The sequence below is a fragment of the Doryrhamphus excisus genome, linkage group LG15 (assembly GCF_037039965.1).
Source record: "Doryrhamphus excisus strain RoL-2023G ecotype Guam linkage group LG15, RoL_Dexc_Guam_v1.1, whole genome shotgun sequence".
NCBI classification, from domain to species: domain Eukaryota; kingdom Metazoa; phylum Chordata; class Actinopteri; order Syngnathiformes; family Syngnathidae; genus Doryrhamphus; species Doryrhamphus excisus.
Genome location: NC_136371.1, coordinates 4592484 through 4611299, shown reverse-complemented (window position 1 = coordinate 4611299; position 18816 = coordinate 4592484). Strand labels below are relative to the sequence as shown.

The window sequence follows — 18816 nt, the reverse complement described above, 5'->3', positions numbered from 1 at the left end:
AGGATCATCTGGAACCAGGTGCTAAGGCGGATGATCTATATGGCAATGCACTTTAGGAGGAAAGCTAGGCGGTCTAGGCTGTGGTATAGATGGTGTGTTTACATTGAATAGATGAATGGGTTGACTAGAATAGAATAGAATAGAATAGAATACAGTCTAAATCAGGGGTCTCAAACTCAATTTACTTGGGAGCCACTGGAGCTCGAGTCGGGGTGAGACTGGGCCGCATCAGGTTTTCCAAAAAAACCCCCAAAAAACGCATTTATTAAAAACAAAAAAATAAAAAAAACTTTGCTTTGGTTCCAATTTTCTACAATAAAAGCTCTGATAAAACATTCCACTGTTCTCACATATCTTAATTTTTATTTTTCTACACAAAATAAGATGAAAAATAAATAAACAAATCAAGAATAAAGAAAATCAATCAATCAGTAATAAATAAATAAATATAATAATAACAATAAAACAGCAAATAATAAAAACTTAAGAAACCACATATAGTTGGTGGGTACACAAATTATTTTTTTCAGATTAAAATGAACAAAGCATTATTAGAGCCCTGTAGACATGACAAAACACGACTATAGTCACATTTATACTCTTTATTTACAACATATTGCGCAACTGCAGGGTCTTGAGACACCTGCTAACTCGCAAACTAGAGAGCTAGCGACCTAAACGGTAGCCTTCAAGTTATTTCCTTTAAACTTAAATAAGCCAAAAACGTACCACTTCCACACGGATAGGGAGGATAACTATTAACAGTTATTTAACCTTTAACATGAACATTAATCAAATGTAATAATTTTTTCTGGGTACATGATACCATACAGGCGGCACGGCGGTCTAGTGGTTAGCGCGCAGACCTCACAGCTAGGCGGCCAGGGTTCAATTCCACCCTCGGCCATCTCTGTGTGGAGTTTGCATGTACTCCCCGTGCATGCGTGGGTTTTCTCCGGGTACTCCGGTTTCCTCCCACATTCCAAAAAATCATGCTAGGTTAATTGGCGACTCCAAATTGTCCATAGGTATGAATGTGAGTGTGAATGGTTGTTTGTCTATATGTGCCCTGTGATTGGCTGGCCACCAGTCCAGGGTGTACCCCGCCTCTCGCCAGAAGACAGCTGGGATAGGCTCCAGCACCCCCCCGCGACCCTCGTGAGGAAAAAGTGGTAGAAAATGAATGAATGAATGAAAGTCGCACTGGAGTATAAGTTGCATTTTTTCTAACAATAAAAGAATAAAAATATAGAAAACATGAACAGAAAAGGTGTCCAGTGTTTATGTAACATAAACACTTTTTTCATTTATAAGTCGCTCTGGGGTATAAGTTGCAGGAACAGCCAACCTATGAAGAAAAATGCGACTTATAATCCGGAAAATACAGTATACAAAAGTAGACTTTATTTTGAGGTTTTCCAGTAAAAATTAATCTCCATAATGTAGACAACAGCTTCTTGCTGGGATGTAAACACTTGCAACCTAAAGTATGTTCTTCTCCATTGTTGAGTATCTCATTACAGCTGATGATGCATTCAGTGTTGTTTTGGTATCTCACAAAAACACCTCTTACATTTCAGCAAACATTTTGATTACTGTGAAGCTTCTCAATCCCAACACGATAGAATTGAGACTTGGACATACTGCAGTAGTCAGTGTACAGCAGTGTAGATGTTCTATCCACTTAAAATGACTCCACACATAGCCGTTATTGTCTAAATAGCTCGTATCACAAGTGTCTGTGGTTGGTCTGTTTTCTTGCTTACAGTTGGTGGTGGGGGGTTCATTTAATTGAGGGAAATCCTCAAGCAAAAAAGGCAAAGGTGATATTTATATACGTAGTATTAAATCAGAAGTTCAAGTGTAGGCCCATGCTGTCTTTATATTTAAGAGCTCGAATAAACATGGCAACGGTTTGGATTTAGAGGAAAACACTGAACGCATGCATGACTGAAATAGTGGCTAACTCACCAGTGTTTATGTAACACATTTCATATTGTATACAATGTTAATAGAGTCCCACTACTGTAAGGACTTATGTCTATACACATATACACAGCATAGACATATAGATACCACTTAACGCATTGTACATGGAATGGTCATGTTTCAACAAAGTTTGGGAAGAACAGAACTTTGAAGCCACTGCGGTAAATATTGATTGTAAACATACACATTTTTTAAGAAACAAATAAAATATACAATATAAGGGATGTGCTGGGTCACCATGACATTGATAGAAACCCTGTTCTCAGTCACAGGGCAGTATCGGGATACTGGAAGTGGTTGTGATTTTTAAGGATGTGCTTCCAGGCCCACAAATGGAGCTTTTCCATGGTGAATATTATCCAACTACAGTGGAAGCTTTGTTGGCGTTATTAATTCATTTCCAAAAGGTCTGACTCATTTTTATGATAAGAAATAATGTAAAACCAATGAATTCCTTCTAGAAAGCCAAAAATGTTAACACAAAACATGTTTTTGTAGTTTTACAATGATAGTTGTACATGCAAAAAAAACTCATCATTAATCGCATTTTGGGTCATTATTGGATTTTTTTTAATTACTTTTTACTTTTTAATTTTTTATTACTTTATTAAAAATCAGATAAAAAAATACTGCCTGCTGTTAAAGAAAACTTTCGTTTTTGTAGTTTTACAGTACACGCAAAAAACTCATCGTTAATCGCATTTTGTCCACACTTACCTCCAAATTAATCACATTTAATCGCAGTTATCTATAACAAGTAGGGGAAATCTCTTTGTGGTAAATTATTCAATGCACAACAATGATAACTACATAATATTTTATGAAAGGAATATCAATTTTGGAAATATGGGTCATTATTAGAAAAAAAATCCATCAGAAAGCATATTTTTTATTACTTTTTTATTACTTTATTAAAAATCTGAAAAAAAAAAATACTGCCTTTTGACAGTCCATCACTGATTACATCACAGACGGGTAACCTGTTCCGGTTGCCATTTTGTTAGATTCCATTTCACAGCTGGACTCACACAGTTTATTAATAACACAACACAACGTTTGCCATATTATAGGCTACCTGGAGAAAGTATGCAACAAGTCAAAATTGTGGTGTAAATGTTCAACCTTAACCAAAAACACGCAAACCAAGGTGGATGCTAACAAAGGTTCCACTGTACTGTGATATTAATCTTGAGTCCTGTTGTATAGTAGCATTATCTGTATTTATTCCTCAATTTTTAATATTGTTTTTGAAGCAATTTTGTCAAAATTTGAGATGTCCTGATCTGAGCTTCAGGATCGGCGCCCAATCTTCTGTATTTTTGAAGATCGGATAATATCGCCTTCCGCCATCAGATCGGGCCGATCCGGTTGCCATATCTCGTTTGCGACAAAGAACTACTCACCGACTTGCTAGGTGTGGTAATGTGCACATCTTCTGTGTCATCATTATGGAGCAGAAAATTATGATGATACATCTTATAACATGATTAAAATATCAATTTTTCATAATAGAGGATATTTCATTAGATCATTAGTTTTTGAGCAACTTTTTCTGTCTACAGTAAAGTGTCGTTATATCGATATTGTCAGGAGTCGGAAAAAATATCGATATAACCGGACTGTCGATATATCCGATCCGAACTGCATTAAAAGTGGGCAATAATGCACTCGACATTGTTCTATACACACGAGAGAAACCACGAACGCAAGCATGTAACAAAAAAAAAAAACAGTGATTATTGCAAGCGATAAAAAGATATCTGAATACAACACAATTAAATACATGTATTTGTACGCTTGTGTCTTCGTTGGAATAGGTGTGTATGCTATGTCAGTTGGTTCTTCTGTTGCAGGCATGTGTTTGGCCAGCTATGTGGGGTGGGTTGAGCATGACCTGTGAACCAGTGCGGGAATCGGTGTGTGTGCTGTGCTCTGGTGGTGGAAGTGTGAAAAATAAAGTTGACTGGAAGCAGCCGTTCGCCGTGTTCTTTTTTGGTATTGAAATCCTTAAGCAAAGATTGATTTAAGCTGCTTTTGTATCGATATAAGCAGACCAAATTGGCTGGCGGGAGATGAAAAGGGCATCGTAGTAACCGGATTATCATAATAACCGTGTATCGTACTAACGGAGCTAATTATATCATAAAAGACTAGAAATTTGCCGGGAAATGAAAATAGTATCATAATAAGCAGTACTTCGATATAACCGATATCGATATAACGAGACTTTACTGTATGTGACTTTCTCATCTAGAGCCAGCGAAACCTATGGAGACAGGCTTGACAGCAGAGACCGGTCCTCTCAAGACCTTTGCACTTTGACCCCTGATTCTGGCGCAGACATCTGGAGCTTTGTGGTCAACAGTTTGACTCCAACCAATCACCCACGGCGTGCGGCCCTAAGGTGTGGCTATACCAGAAACCCCTCGCTCCTTCATCACTGTGTCCAGGGAGATAAATGAGTGAGCCGGCTTCAAGGGAAAGGGTGGGGACATGTACCAGAACCCCAACAGGTAAATGCAGAAATAAGACGCACATTTTGTATGTATTTTTTTTTTACCCGTGTGCTTCTGTTCATACAGAATGTCCTGGTTCAGTGGTTTCCTAGTTGCCAGAGTGGATGACCGAAAGACTGCGTGGGGGGAGCGCAATGGCAAAAAGTCCAAACGGAGGGGAGGCTCATCTCTGTGTAACCCACGTTACATGAGCTGTCTGCGGGACCCAGATGCTATGGAGCCCCCCTCTGGAGCCCCCCTCCATCATCAGCACCACCGTGGAGGGGTGCCAGGCGCCATGGGAAGCGGAAGCAACTTTGGCGCTCGTTGCGGATGGCAAGAGGACCACTACGGCAAAAGGGGCGGGCCTCACTGCCACAGGGAAGGCGTGGGGTTGAAATCAGTGGACTTGGACTTTGAGGATGGCGAATTGAAAGCCAGGAAAGGCGGGTGTAACGGTGGAAGTGGCGGCGACACGGGAGACGACAGCACCAATGGCGCCGGTGTGGTGACGGCTGCCGACTGCTGGCTCAGGGTGGTGCGGGTATTCCAATCGAAAAAGTTCCAGTCCCGCAAACTGGAGCGCCTATACCAGCGATACTTCTTCAGGCTCAACCAGAGCTCTTTGACCATGCTGATGGGGGTGCTTGTGATTGTGTGCGGCATCATGCTGACCTTCCACTGTGTCCACGCCCCCCCTCATGTGGCCTACTCGTCCACCTTGTCGGTGGCAATGGCGCTCTTCATGGCTCTTATGGTGGTGTGCAACCGCAACGGCTTCCATCAGGACTACATGTGGATGGTCAGCTACTTGGTCATTGGTGTCTTGCTGTCAGTCCAAGTTTTCGGGGTGCTCATGGTGGCACCCCGGAGCGCTTCGGAGGGCATCTGGTGGTCCGTGTTTTTCATATACATCATCTACACCCTCCTACCTGTGAGGATGAGAGCGGCGGTGTTAAGCGGAGCTGTGTTGTCCATTATACACGTGGTCACCACCTGGCAACTCAACCAGGAGGACAAGTTCTTTTGGAAACAGGTAAGAGAAGCTGTCTCGTTACGTCGCATGTGTTACTCAGCACAATTGAACGAATGGTAAACAGGATGGAAAATAAGTTGATGGTTCTGTATTGAGAAAGGTTTCTTGTTTGCTTTATTTTAGTTTTATTAGCTTTTTAAACTTTTTAAAATTGTGAGGTTCATCGGCTATTTTGTTTTTGTCTCATCTGCCGCCTCTGACCCGCACAACACAGGTTGTTACTGTACTTACTTTCTCACATGCGATGATAATCTCATTCATCTCATTCAAGCCTTTTAGATCTTCCAGTATTTGTACCTATCCCAGCTGTATTTCCTGATCAGATACAAGAAAGAAACTCATTGGTCATTGGTTCCCTCCACATCCTCGCACTGTATTTTAATTTCCATGTTTCCAAAAAGGTGAAATTAGGCCACTTTTTACCCCCTGCTCTTTTCCCCCGCTATGCTAATTTATATTGACTTACAAAACACACAATAACCCATACAGAAAGCCTTTTAGATCTTCCAGTATCTGTACCTATCCAAGTTGTATTTCTTTAAATTTCCAAAATGGTCTCTTTTAATTTATTCCGCCTCAAAGCACACCCACGAAGCTGCTTTTGGTCACACTCCCAAGCGTTCCCGAAGACTTTTACTTCCAATCCCAGCATCTAATTTTGTTGTTATAGGAGTTGACGTTTTTTGCAGGACGACCCTTTAAAATATCAATTTGATTTTATTATTAATTATATCATTCATTAATTCATTTTCTACCGCTTTTTCCTCACGAGGGTCGCGGGGGTGCTGGAGCCTATCCCAGCTTTCTTTGGGCGAGAGGCGGGGTACACTCTGGACTGGTTGCCAGCCAATCACAGGCCACATATAGACAAACATTCACACTCATATTCATACCTATGGACAATTTGGAGTCGCCAATTAACCTAGCATGTTTTTGGAATGTGGGAGGAAACCGGAGTACCCGAAGAAAACCCACGCATCCATGGGAAGAACATGCAAACTCGGTGGCCGAGGGTGGAATTGAACCCCTGGTCTGCTATCTGTGAGGTCTGCGCGCTAACCACTCGTTCACCGTGCAGCCCCATGTAGTCAAATGTCCTTACTTATTGATAACCATCCTATCACATATCTACCATTTACTGTCTTATATTTTATGGTGCTTTTTTTTTTTTTTTTTTTTTTAAAAAGCTAAGAAACATTAATACTTTGTTTTGGACTTGTGATGTGACATTTGAGACTTTGGCTAACACTAACAGAGCAATGAGAAGCAGCCTTCATATAGTGAGAAATATCTTACTTTTTGTTTCTTATGTGCTCCACTATGTCCAGCAGAGTCACTAAATTCTGTGTGTTGTTTGATGTCAGGAGGGTGGAGTACAGTGGGATTCTTTGTGTGTGTTTTGGCTTAAAAATGATTGTTGAGAGCATTTGGGGGGGAAGGAGAACAGTAAAGTTGTACGCAGTTAAACCATAACAATGAGCTGTACTTATGAGATAAGTACAGGAATGAACATTTTCTCAGAAATGATGCAAGAAAGAGGATATTTACTGTTAGTTTTAATCAGTAAAGTACTGTTTTTTTTTGGGTTGGGGTGGTAACAGTAGAATCATTCATTCATTCATTTTCTACTGTTTATACTCACGAGGGTTGCAGGGGGTGCTGGAGCCTATCCCAGCTGTCTTTGGGCGAGAGGCGGGGTACACTCTGGACTGGTCGCCAACAATCACAGGGCGTAACAGTAGATCACGACTGCAAAACTAACCCTAACCCTCAAAGGAAGGATTCTAGTTGAGTGCTAACTTCGAACCAAAAAGGAAGTGATGACGTACATACTAATTCATAATAATAATAATAATAATAATAATACATTTTATTTGTATAGCGCTTTTCAAAATACTCAAAGACACTTTACAGAAGAATGAAGTTGAATAAAGCAAGTAAACAGAATAGAAGAGACACCAAAATACAACATTCATTGGTTAATACACAGTTAAAACATGAGTAAAAGCGGGGCGGGGCATGACATATTATATCTGATTACATTTAATATGTGTTTTTTTATACTTATGGTGAGATAATATCATGTGAAAAGACATAGTGGTAACGTCTCATATTTTTGTCACCACATCACATCTGCCCACGGAACATGTTGTGCGGCTGTGCGGCTCTTGTCATACAGTGTGTTGTTTGTGCGTCATGCCAAGGACCCGGGGGCTCGCTGAAGGTCAGCCTCGGCTGGATGGCTCTGTGCTTGTCAGTGTGTGCGCTGTGCGACACTTGGGACAGTACCCATGATATAACCCAGGATCACTCTGGTCTCTGTGCTGACACACAAAGAGACGCTTTGTGCTTTTTCCCCCGCCGGGTGGGGCCAAGGTGGTGGGTGAGGACGAGGGGTGCACACTGTGGTCGCTAACTCTCATTCTGATCTGCTGATCTGCCTTTCTGACCCTTTATTAGGGGGAAAAAAAAGACAAAATGTGTAACTTTTTTGCAGTCATTAAATGTAGCAAAGTATTTCTTATGGAGTGGGTTCATGGGAACTCTGTACTCTTTACCATCAAGTACACAATATACCATAGTGCAATCCATCACCCGCTCTGACAATGTTTGCCGTCTTTAAGAGAATGAATGCTGTGAGATAACTGTGTCCCAGTGATGCTGTGTGTATTTCCGAAGGTCGCTTGTGCTCTACGAAGCACACTTTACAGCATCATTAATCATGGCTTCTCCCTTTGTGTGCAAGTATTTCCTCTTTCTCCAATAACTCATTAACCCCACTGGGTTTCTGTTGGTATTGATGGGTGCTGATAACGATAAAGAGTGGATCCTCATTTCTGCCTGTTGTAGATTCCAAAAATGTGAGCTAGAAAGGTTTATTAGTGACTCATTATGGAGCTGGGTGATATTGTTTATATACCGGTATACCGTTATAGTCTTCCATTCATTCATTTTCTACCGCTTTTCCTCACGAAAGTCGCGGGGGGTGCTGGAGCCTATCCCAGCTGTCTTCGGGTGAGAGACGGGGTACACCCTGGACTGGTCGCCAGCCAATCACAGGGCACATATAGACAAACAACCATTCACACTCACATTCATACCTATAGACAATTTGGAGTCACCAATTAACCTTCCAATTATAATAAAAGTACTTTACTTTTAGCTTTGTAGAGCTTCCAGAATCTGCACCTAATCCACAATTTCCTTGGATTTCCAAAACATTCATTCATTTGTACTGCTTTTCCTCACAAGGGTCGCGGGGGTGCTGGAGCCTATCCCAGCTGTCTTTGGGCGAGAGACGGGGTACACTCTGGACTGGTCGCCAGCCAATCACAAGGGCACATATAGACAAACAACCATTCACACTCACATTCATACCTATGGACAATTTGGAGTCACCAATTAACCTAGCATGTTTTTGGAATGTGGGAGGAAACCGGAATACCCGGAGAAAACCCACGCATGCACGGGGAGAACATGCAAACTCCACACAGAGATGGCCGAGGGTGGAATTGAACCCTGGTCTCCTAGGTTAGGTCTGCGCGCTAACCACTAAACCAACGTGCCGCCTACTTATATAAATGATAAACTTAAACAAGCTGAGTTATGCGCCACGGCAGACTTTGATACATAAAATGACTCAAATGCTGTCATCGTGAATGGAAGCTAGCAGGGTTAGCATGCTATTTTGGTTGCATGCAAGACCACTTTAATGGAAAGAGCATTTCACAATACCCAATGATGATGTGCATGTTCTGAAAAAATCTATAATTATATCATACAAACATATATAGTAGCTGTCCTACGCAATATTGAGGTTTGATTATCGCTCTCTTGATACCCGTACTTAGCGGTACTAATTTTCCGTTGTGGTAAAAATTGTACATTTACTATTTAAATATTTTACTATTTTGGCTGCACCAGTAGCAGCCTCCTGTATTGATAAGAATCCGCCATAAATCTTTAGATTAATCGATTATGGAGACATGAACTGGGTATGTTGAGGGTATCTTTTACATAACGTAAGAACCTGTACTGCTTGTGAAAGGATTTCCATGCTTGAAGCATGAATGTAAATATTAGCAGGTTAGCTAGGTTAGCTAGGTTAGTTTTTTTTTTTTTTTTTTTTTAAGATTTTCAGTTTATAATGTCTTTGGATTTTACAAGAAGGGTGCATTTTTTAAAAATACCGTCAAAGAAGTGTTACTCCGTTTTGTAGGCAAGTAACAGAACATTTCAAGTCGCATCTCAATTGAACTGGAAGCCATTGTACTAGGTAGGCTAGTACCGGAGAAATATCATCGAATTTACGCGTCGTCATGCTGAGCCAATAATCAATATCTCAGTTTTATAAAGGTTTAAGAGTTAAAAGTTAGAGGACAAACATTGTTTAATAGCAAAGAGACACACCTCAGGATTAGAGCAGTCACATGGGTCAGTTAGCTTTATGTTGTCGGCATAACAGTGACGGCTAATCTTATGTTTGTGAATGATGTCGCTGAGCGGCAGCATGTAAATATTGAACAAAAGAGGGCCAAGTGCTGATCCTTGTGTCACAATTGAATCAACGCCTCTTGGTAAATAAAGCCAAAAAAGTCTTCTGTGTCAAAATTTAACAGTGTCATAATTCCTTCATCACACATGTTGTCTGTCACGCTGTCATTTTTGGTGGTGTCCTCCTGCAGTAGATCAAACATGCCTGGTTTTTCGCTGTGCGGAGGGTGTGTGTGTATGTGTGTGCAGGTACTAGGTACTCTAGGTACTATTATCATATTACTACTTTTTTTTTCTTTTTTCTTTTGATGAGCAGTATTACAAACAAGCGTTTCCAGTCACTGGGGGGATGGAGAGAGCGAGGATAATGTGCCATGTGCCAGTTGTCATGCTAACGACAAGTACAGCGTCATGAGTGAGACGTTCAGTGGCTGTCATTCATCAGCTTGTGGGAGGAGCAATCACATTCATTAAGTTTTTCTTTTGACTTGTAGTATGTGCAGAAATGTAGTATGGAGTGAGCGAGCATGAATGACATGCATTTTTAGCGTCATAATCAACATAAGCTGAGCTTTACTAAATCATTACTAGATACTAGGACTACAAATCATTTTATGGAAAAGCAACTGAAAATCGAAGGTAATTTTAATTAGTTATTTTTTATGACTATACTATATGACTATATGACTTTTTATTACTTTTTATTTATACATTATTTCCCGATCAGGAGTCTGATATATATGTATATTTATTCTATTATTATTATATTAATCTATCTAATATTATTATATTAATATTACATTTTTGTTTATTTAATATTTACTTTTTTCATTTTTCAGTAATGGACACTTTTCCCTCCTCTGATGGGGGTCCAGTATGTAACAAAAAAATATGACGATTACAGTGGTGCCTGAATGTAAACATTTATTGTTTTTCCAGGAAGCCACACATATCTAAATATTACACTTTTCATGATCAAATGATCCTCTCTGGGTTCCTTACAGAAGAACTGAGAAAAAAATTAAGTCAGGAAATATATAATAACAGTAATTATGAAATCAATAATGACCAAATAACCTTCTCTGTGTTCCACACAGAAAGAACGTTCACTATATTGACGGTTACTATGGTACCCATTATGTCATTGTATGGTCATGTGACAAAAATAAAATTAAATAAATTATATCGAAAGGTAGGAAGTGAACAAATGTAACAGTTACTGATTGTAAAAGTACCAGATGGAGGGGTAGGATTTAATAAGCTTTGCTTCTTCCTACTCCTTTTGGACATGTGGAACTGGGAACTGATTATGTGATGCATTCAATTGTAATCTGATGCAAGTTCAAATGAAATTAAACCATTACCATTACCATTACCATACCATTACCATGCACAAACTTAGATAAAAGTTCAGCTTCAGTTATTGTGTTCTTTTCTCATAATCCAGTTTTGTAGGTTCCAGTTGGCTAGCCTAGTAGACACCATTGTTTGCTCTCTCCCTCTCATCAGCTTCCCTTTGAAAACCACAAAGCAAGCAGGCTGAGAAACCGAACTACTGTAAGTTATAATTATATTCGTTTATGTTCGGAATTACTCATTAAGTCGGAAAAGTGTTATAATAAAATAAAATATAATAATATATAATATAAAATGTTATAATAATCAATAATTCTTGATCTGAGAAGTGATTTAAAATAGTTGTCCAAGGATTCATTACGGTCCAAAATGTTGTTGATCTAAAAGTGAAAATGCATGTTAATCAGACTAAACTTCACACCATGTTGATCCCATCAGCTGTTCACAGCTCCACAGACGCTTGCAGTGCTGGAACATTCTTGTGTGCATTATGCATCAAGACGGGACACTTGGATCCCAACGGGTCAAGTGTCAAATCTGTGATCACCTGTGAACCCGAAACCCGAAGCCATGCATGATGAGGGAGGGAGTGGTCAGCAAGGTGGCGCAATTGCAAGAGAATCCGATATTCCCCTCACGCGGGCTGTCCCTCCACCGGCTTCGAGATAAATAATTTGTGTGCTTAACGTGGCAACAGCATTTTAACGAGGAGACCTTTCACATGTACACTTTGCTCACAACTACGATGGTTGCTGTTTGATACGCACGCAACTTGTCTTGATGGATAGAGGTTATTGTGGATGAAAATGAAGCACTTGAATATGATTTTATGCTTTATAACTGCCTTTTCACATACATTTTGTTTGCACATGCAAAGGCCAATAGGACAGCTGGAAAATCAACTAGCAGTTCACCATCACTTCTGAGAATCATGGGGAATAAACAGCATTGCTAAGTGTCTCCCTCTGTGCTTGTGCTCAGTTGGTCGAGCGGTTGCCATGGAAACAAGTATGACTCAAGCCACCAAGACCCAGTTAATTCTGCTGGTTTGCAATTAGGTAATTGCCGCTTCAAGTGAAGATACCCTACAAAAAAAAAAAAAAAAAAATTAAACATGGATTAACGCTATTCGCTTCTTGGGTGAATCAAATTGGGCTAAGAATGTATGACGGAGAGCGGTGAGCTTTCTTGACTCGTTACTGTTTGTCTGCCGCTTCGCCACATCTCCCCTCCCCTGCTGTCGTAATGAGACAGTTTATAATTAAACATGTGTCATATGAGAGGGGGTGGTCAGAAGTCAGGAGAGAGGAGAGATACACAGGATGCTGTCTGGAGAACATGTCATGACTGGGCATGTTTTTTTTTTTTTTTGACTCATTGCTGCAGAAATCTCGCAATATAATGATTGGCCGCTTTATGTTACCATCAGAATAGAACTATGGCATCAAGCATATTTAAGGATGTGGTTTATTCACTAAAGTTAGACATTTTGCCTATTCATAATCTTCTCAAGGACATCATCAAGCACCATGTTTTTCTGCGACCAATCTTTTTTTTTTACCCTTTTCCTTTAGGTTTTCATTCATTCATTTTCTATTGCTTATCCTCACGAGGGTTGCAGGGGTTTTCAGCAAAGAGGCGGGGTACACCCTGGACTGGTGGCCAGCCAATCACAGTGCACATATAGACAAACAACCATTCACACTCACATTCATAGCTATGGACAATTTGGAGTCGACAATAAACCTAGCATGTTTTTGGAGGAAACCGGAGTACCTGGCGAAAACCCACACATGCACAGGGAAAACACGCAAACTCCACACAGAGATGGCCGAGAGTGGAATTGAACTCTGGTCTCCAAGCTGTGAGGCCTGCGCGCTAACCACTTCTCCGCTGTGCAGCTTCCTTTAGGTTTTGCTATTCTTTAAAATGAAAGTACGTTTGCGTTTCGTCCAGTCATGGAGTGCTTCAGTAGTCACACTCTCTCCACAGAAATCACACCTGCTTGTTTGCCAAGTGAAATGTGTGGTGAGGACTTTGACACTGTCAGGACCCCCCCCCCCCAACCCCCCCCAGCATGTCCCTACTTGAAAATACAGTACAGACAAACATAGCTGGAGTACACATTGTGGAGCACTCATAACACAAGGACATTTTAATCAATTGTTCCATGGAGAGAAAAATTCTCTCTATTGTTCTGCTCACTATTTTAACCAATGAACTGCGTCTATCGTGTTTTTGGTTTTTTTTTGCTAGTTTGATGCATCTTGTGTGTGAATTTCAGAATTGTAGGCAATGTATTTCTGTCCCAGTACGACAGCGATGAAATTGGTGACGGGATTGTCACGATAGCAAAGGTGACGCTGTTGTTGTTGACAATAGTAATGAGCTAGCGGTTAGCTTTTTTGCGGCATTTGGAAAGAGTGCAGTGTTGGATGACTCCGAACCTGACCCTGATTTCTCTAAATCAAGCCCACCAGCAAGAATCCAATACCAGCCGGTAAATTCAGCGTCTGTTTGCAGAGGCGTCAAAGAAGTGAGACCAAAATGTATCGAAGTGCGCCCTTGCACAGTAGTACACTTGAGTATATAAACACATACGCGCACGTATATATTCATCTATAAATTATTACACACACACACGTCTAATTTTGTAGACCAGGTGCAGGCACACCTGCCCTGCAATTTTTGCGAGCGGCGCATTCCGGCGCAGCTCGGCGCACCCACGCCTCATCCCTCTCACCGGTGGCAAGTGGCAAAGAGAGCGTAGAGAAGGCATGACAGGGGTTGAACACATTGATGTTTATAGAGGACATGGTTGGGTGATATGGACTTTTTTGGGACGTATTATGATATGACAACATAGTCACATTCAGCAAAGTCTTGCATTAAAAGCAACTGTCAGTAGTTACACACATTTGTTTGTTCTCATCTAAGTCCGATTCCATTTGACTCATTTTGGACTCTGTGTTTAGACATCAGGTAATGTCTTAATGAGTTACTAATGAAGCAGTAACGTCATCCTGATCATTTCAGAGTGGTAATCTTTGCCCTGCATGCATCAATATGTTTTTTTTTTCTTTTTGAACTCTGCAACTGAAGCAGTCACAGTGTGTCCTTATAGCTGCAGAGTCAGTGAGCAGGTGGAGCTTGACTCGTTATCAAGTGTGGTTGTGGTCATTTGTGATAAGGCGGTGTGTAGACACGAGGCCCAGGCTGAGTACACATATCCAGTTGATGCTTGGCACAGCACAGGCAAAATGACACTGACCGCAAGTGTGCACAGGAGGAGGCATAGAATCATATAAATGAAATGAAAGGATATCCATTTAAAAAAAAAAAAAAAAGATAAGGTGCAGCCTGCTCAATGCTGAATAGAGTGCTGTCGTTGTGTTTCACACGGCCCGATCAAACAAGAGGAGTTCCAGATGGTTCTCCAAGGAAGCTGGGCTTTGACCCAAATATCACATCAGTCAAAACCTCTTATAACAAAGGCAGAATTTGTTCTCCGCACACTTTTCTGTCCATCTAAATTGTTCTTGCCATATCAATATGACAGCTCCCAGTTGTTTTCTGACTTGCCCTGCCAAAAGGCTTGGTGCGCTTCTTTGTTGTACTTAAGGAAGGTCAAAGTCCACAAGTATTACTCAATGCTACTTTTCCACAGCATGTTAGTAGCGTCATCTCAGTCTACTCACTCTACTCACTCTACTCACTCTCACTCAAAGCAAAATATGTGTGCAAAGTTTTATTAAAATGTGTGCAAAGTTTTATTAAGTTTTATTAAAATTAAATATTATTAACATTTTATTAAAATTGTATTCATTAATTTTTTTTAAGTTTTATTAATTTTAATTAAAATTACAACAATCTTAGCCAATGAAATAAAATAGTATATTATCTTAAAATAATATACTATAAATATACTAAATATACTAAATATAATATAATATAATATAATATAATTTAATATAATATAATATAATATAATATAATATAATATAATATAATATAATATAATATAATATAATATAATATAATATAATATAATATAATATAATATAATATTCATTCATTCATTTTTCCTCACGAGGGTCGCGGGGGTGCTGGAGCCTATCCCAGCTGTCTTCGGGCGAGAGGCGGGGTACAAACCTGGACTGGTCGCCAGCCAATCACAGGGCACATATAGACAAACAACCATTCACACTCACATTCATACCTATGGACAATTTGGAGTCACCGATTAACCTAGCATGTTTTTGGAATGTGGGAGGAAACCGGAGTACCCGGAGAAAAACCCACTTATGCACGGGGAGAACATGCAAACTCCACACAGAGATGGCCGAGGGTGGAATTGAACCCTGGTCTCCTAGCTGTGAGGTCTAACCACGCGCTAACCACTCGACCGCCGTGCCGCCCCTTATAGTTATATTAATGAAAAAAGGGACAAAATGAGGACCTCCCACTTTACTACACTAATGACTGGTTGCGTACTGTAGCATCAACACTTGTTGTCAGCCAAGTGGTGAATCAGTCAGAACATTCATAAGAATACAGTATGTTCCCACTGTGGAATGTGGCTCTAATAAGCCTGTACAAGTCATCACTGCCCCTTAGACAGTCCCTGAGTGGCACCCACCTTGAACCGGGGTGGTGGTGGTAGTAGATTGTGGGTGTGTGTGTGTGTGGTGTGGTGGGGAGAGGCGGGGGTATGGTCTTTAGAGGAAAGCTGTGGAATGTGAGTGATAGTTGCTAAGTGAAAGCTGTGCAGCCTCTCTGATAATTCACAGTTTTTCTTGGTGTGAGTCTCGGGCCAACACTATGCAGAACCTTTCACAGGACTGAGAAAGACACAGGGAAAGAGTGCTGGAGAGAGTTGCATTTTAAATCAGCATCACAGCACCCTCACTCAAACAGTATATGAGAGGCTTATAATGGCTGCCTTCATGACTATACAGTATTCCAGCTTCATATGAACTTCTAAACGGACTTCACTGAAGACGTAAAGCAGGTCTCTTTAAGATAAGCTACATGACTGATTTATCCTTGCAGATGCAACAAAAGGCAACGAGAAAAGCCTCCAGCAGGAAATGTTTTACTTGACACACACATCCTGAAACATCAATTTACTTTACAGTCATCTGAATGTTTCATAAAGACGTCAACCAAAAGTTGAATTTATTGGAAATACAAGACATTTACCAGTGTCTTTGCAACTTCTTTATGATAAGAATCAGTGTGAGGTTTTTGCTGTCAAATATTTTGAAACTATGTAGGGCGGAATATTACAGTCAATTACTAAACAAGTACAAAAACAACATCTTAAATAGTATTACTGTATAAGAAATTGTGTTAATAAAGCAGACTGCCCTCATTATTTTGTAGATGGAAATGTCAAAAATTAATGAATGAGGTACTTGAAAAATGTAATGGATACTTTGTAGATATTGGACCGGAACTTGAAAAATATATCCCAAATTTCCCATCAATAGAGGAATGGAATGAAATCATAGAGAGGAATCACAATTCCATGTTCCTCACTAGTGTAACAGAAAAGGAAATAATCTATATTGTTAATAAACATAAGGCAAAAACAGGAATGGAACCAATAAAAAGGGTTGTAAATGAGATTGCAGAACCGTTAACATACATTAGTAACCATTAGTAATAATTTCAGACCAAACAAAATTTAGCATAGTAGGTTCATTTTTCCTTTGACATGGAAATTATATATAATATATATTATATATATTATATATATTATAATTATTGTCTTAATCTTACATTTTCTACTCGAGAGCCCTTGGCGGCCGTTAGAAAATTACATAAAATTACATAAAAAATTACATAAATTGGCCGCATGACTGAATAAGCCGCAGGGTTGAAAGTTTGGGAAAAAAGTAGCGGCTTATAGTCCGGAATTTACGGTAGTCAATCTATAATGCTTGAATGTTGTCTGTCCTGAGATGAGAGCAGCTCTTACATAATACCTTTTTTGATATCCAGGGATTAGGCTGCGGTCCTGCCCTGACTGGTCAGCTGGCTGGCCGCCTTACACCCGGTGATAATAACGTCTGCTTTCACGACAGGGAAATATGTCATATGTTCAATCCCCCTGGTTACTTTGGCCATTGTGAGCAAGAGCTAAAAGAGTACAGTAAAGTCTTGTTATATCCATATCGGTTATATCGATAGTACTGCTTATTACAATACTGTTTTCATTTCCCGGCAAATTTCTAGTCTTTTCTGATATAATTAGTTCCGGTTAGTACGATACCCGGTTATTATGATAATCCGGTTACTACGATGCCCTTTTCATCTCCCGCCAGCCAATTTGGTCTGCTTATATCGATACAAAAGCAGCTTAAAGCTGAATCAATAATTGCTTAAGGATTTCAATACCACCATTAGCGAAATATGTAAATGGCGTATTGTTTGATTTTCGACTAACACCGTTTCGGCTTTTCCACCGACGGACGGTAATTAGAGGATTACAGGTAATTAATATGAGGTAAGTATTAAACAATCTTTTGAAGTAAAGGAGTAAATATTTGTATAATTTAGAGGGAAGATTCAGTGAATAGACTTAGTGTTTTCATGACGAGGATGAAGAACCAACTGACATAGCATACACACCTATTCCAATGAAGACACAAGCGTACAAATACATGTATTTAATTGTGTTGTATTCAGATATCTTTTTATCGCCTGCAATAATCACTGTTTTTCATATGTACATGCTGGCGTTCGTGGTTTCTCTCGTGTGTATAGAACAGGGGTGGGCAAACTTTTTGACTCGCGGGCCGCATTGATATGATAAAATTTACGGGGGGGGGGGGCAGACTATATATTTTACACGTAACAGTCCACCTGGTATTATTGTATCTGTAAAATTGTCATGCAATCTGCTATTATTATTTATTATTTTATATTTATATTTAAATATTTTAAAAATAATAAAATATTATAATAATTACAATAAAATTAAAATAATAATTATAATAATCTAATAATCTAATAATCTAATAATAATAATAATAATTATTATTATTATTATTATTATGTGCTTGTGTCCCTTTTTTCAGGAGCACTTTGTAAACAACAGACCATGTCAAAAAACAAAATTGATAAAACCATCAAAAGGTTGGCTCAGGCCATGATGCCAGGTTGTATGTTGAGTTTAAATGAAATACTTTGGAAAGATTGGGCGGGCCGTATTCAAACACTTGGCGGGCCGGATGTGGCCCCCGGGCCGTAGTTTGCCCACCCCTGGTATAGAACAATGTCGAGTGCATTATTGCCCACTTTTAATGCAGTTCGGCGCAGGATCGGATATATCGATAGTCCGGTTATATCGATATTTTTTCCGACTCCCGAGAATATCGATATAACGAGACTTTACTGTATTTCATTTACCGTATGCATGAAAAAATTAGAATGAGTCGG

General features: G+C 39.7%; 1 protein-coding gene across 4 annotated transcripts in view; it reads left to right on the top strand.

Annotated features, from left to right (window-relative positions):
* The window catches only part of LOC131104131 (adenylate cyclase type 6-like), a 38381-nt gene that overhangs the window by 1375 nt on the left and 18190 nt on the right, over positions 1-18816 (top strand). For 3 of the 4 annotated variants that reach the window (XM_058050960.2, XM_078796929.1, XM_058050961.2), the window contains 2 exons: positions 4244-4502; positions 4572-5520. In XM_058050960.2, the coding sequence (XP_057906943.2) occupies positions 4483-4502; positions 4572-5520 (969 nt within the window). In that variant the 5' untranslated portion in view covers positions 4244-4482. The remainder of the gene's footprint in view (positions 1-4243; positions 4503-4571; positions 5521-18816) is intronic. The other variant, XM_058050963.2, reaches the window with a different exon arrangement.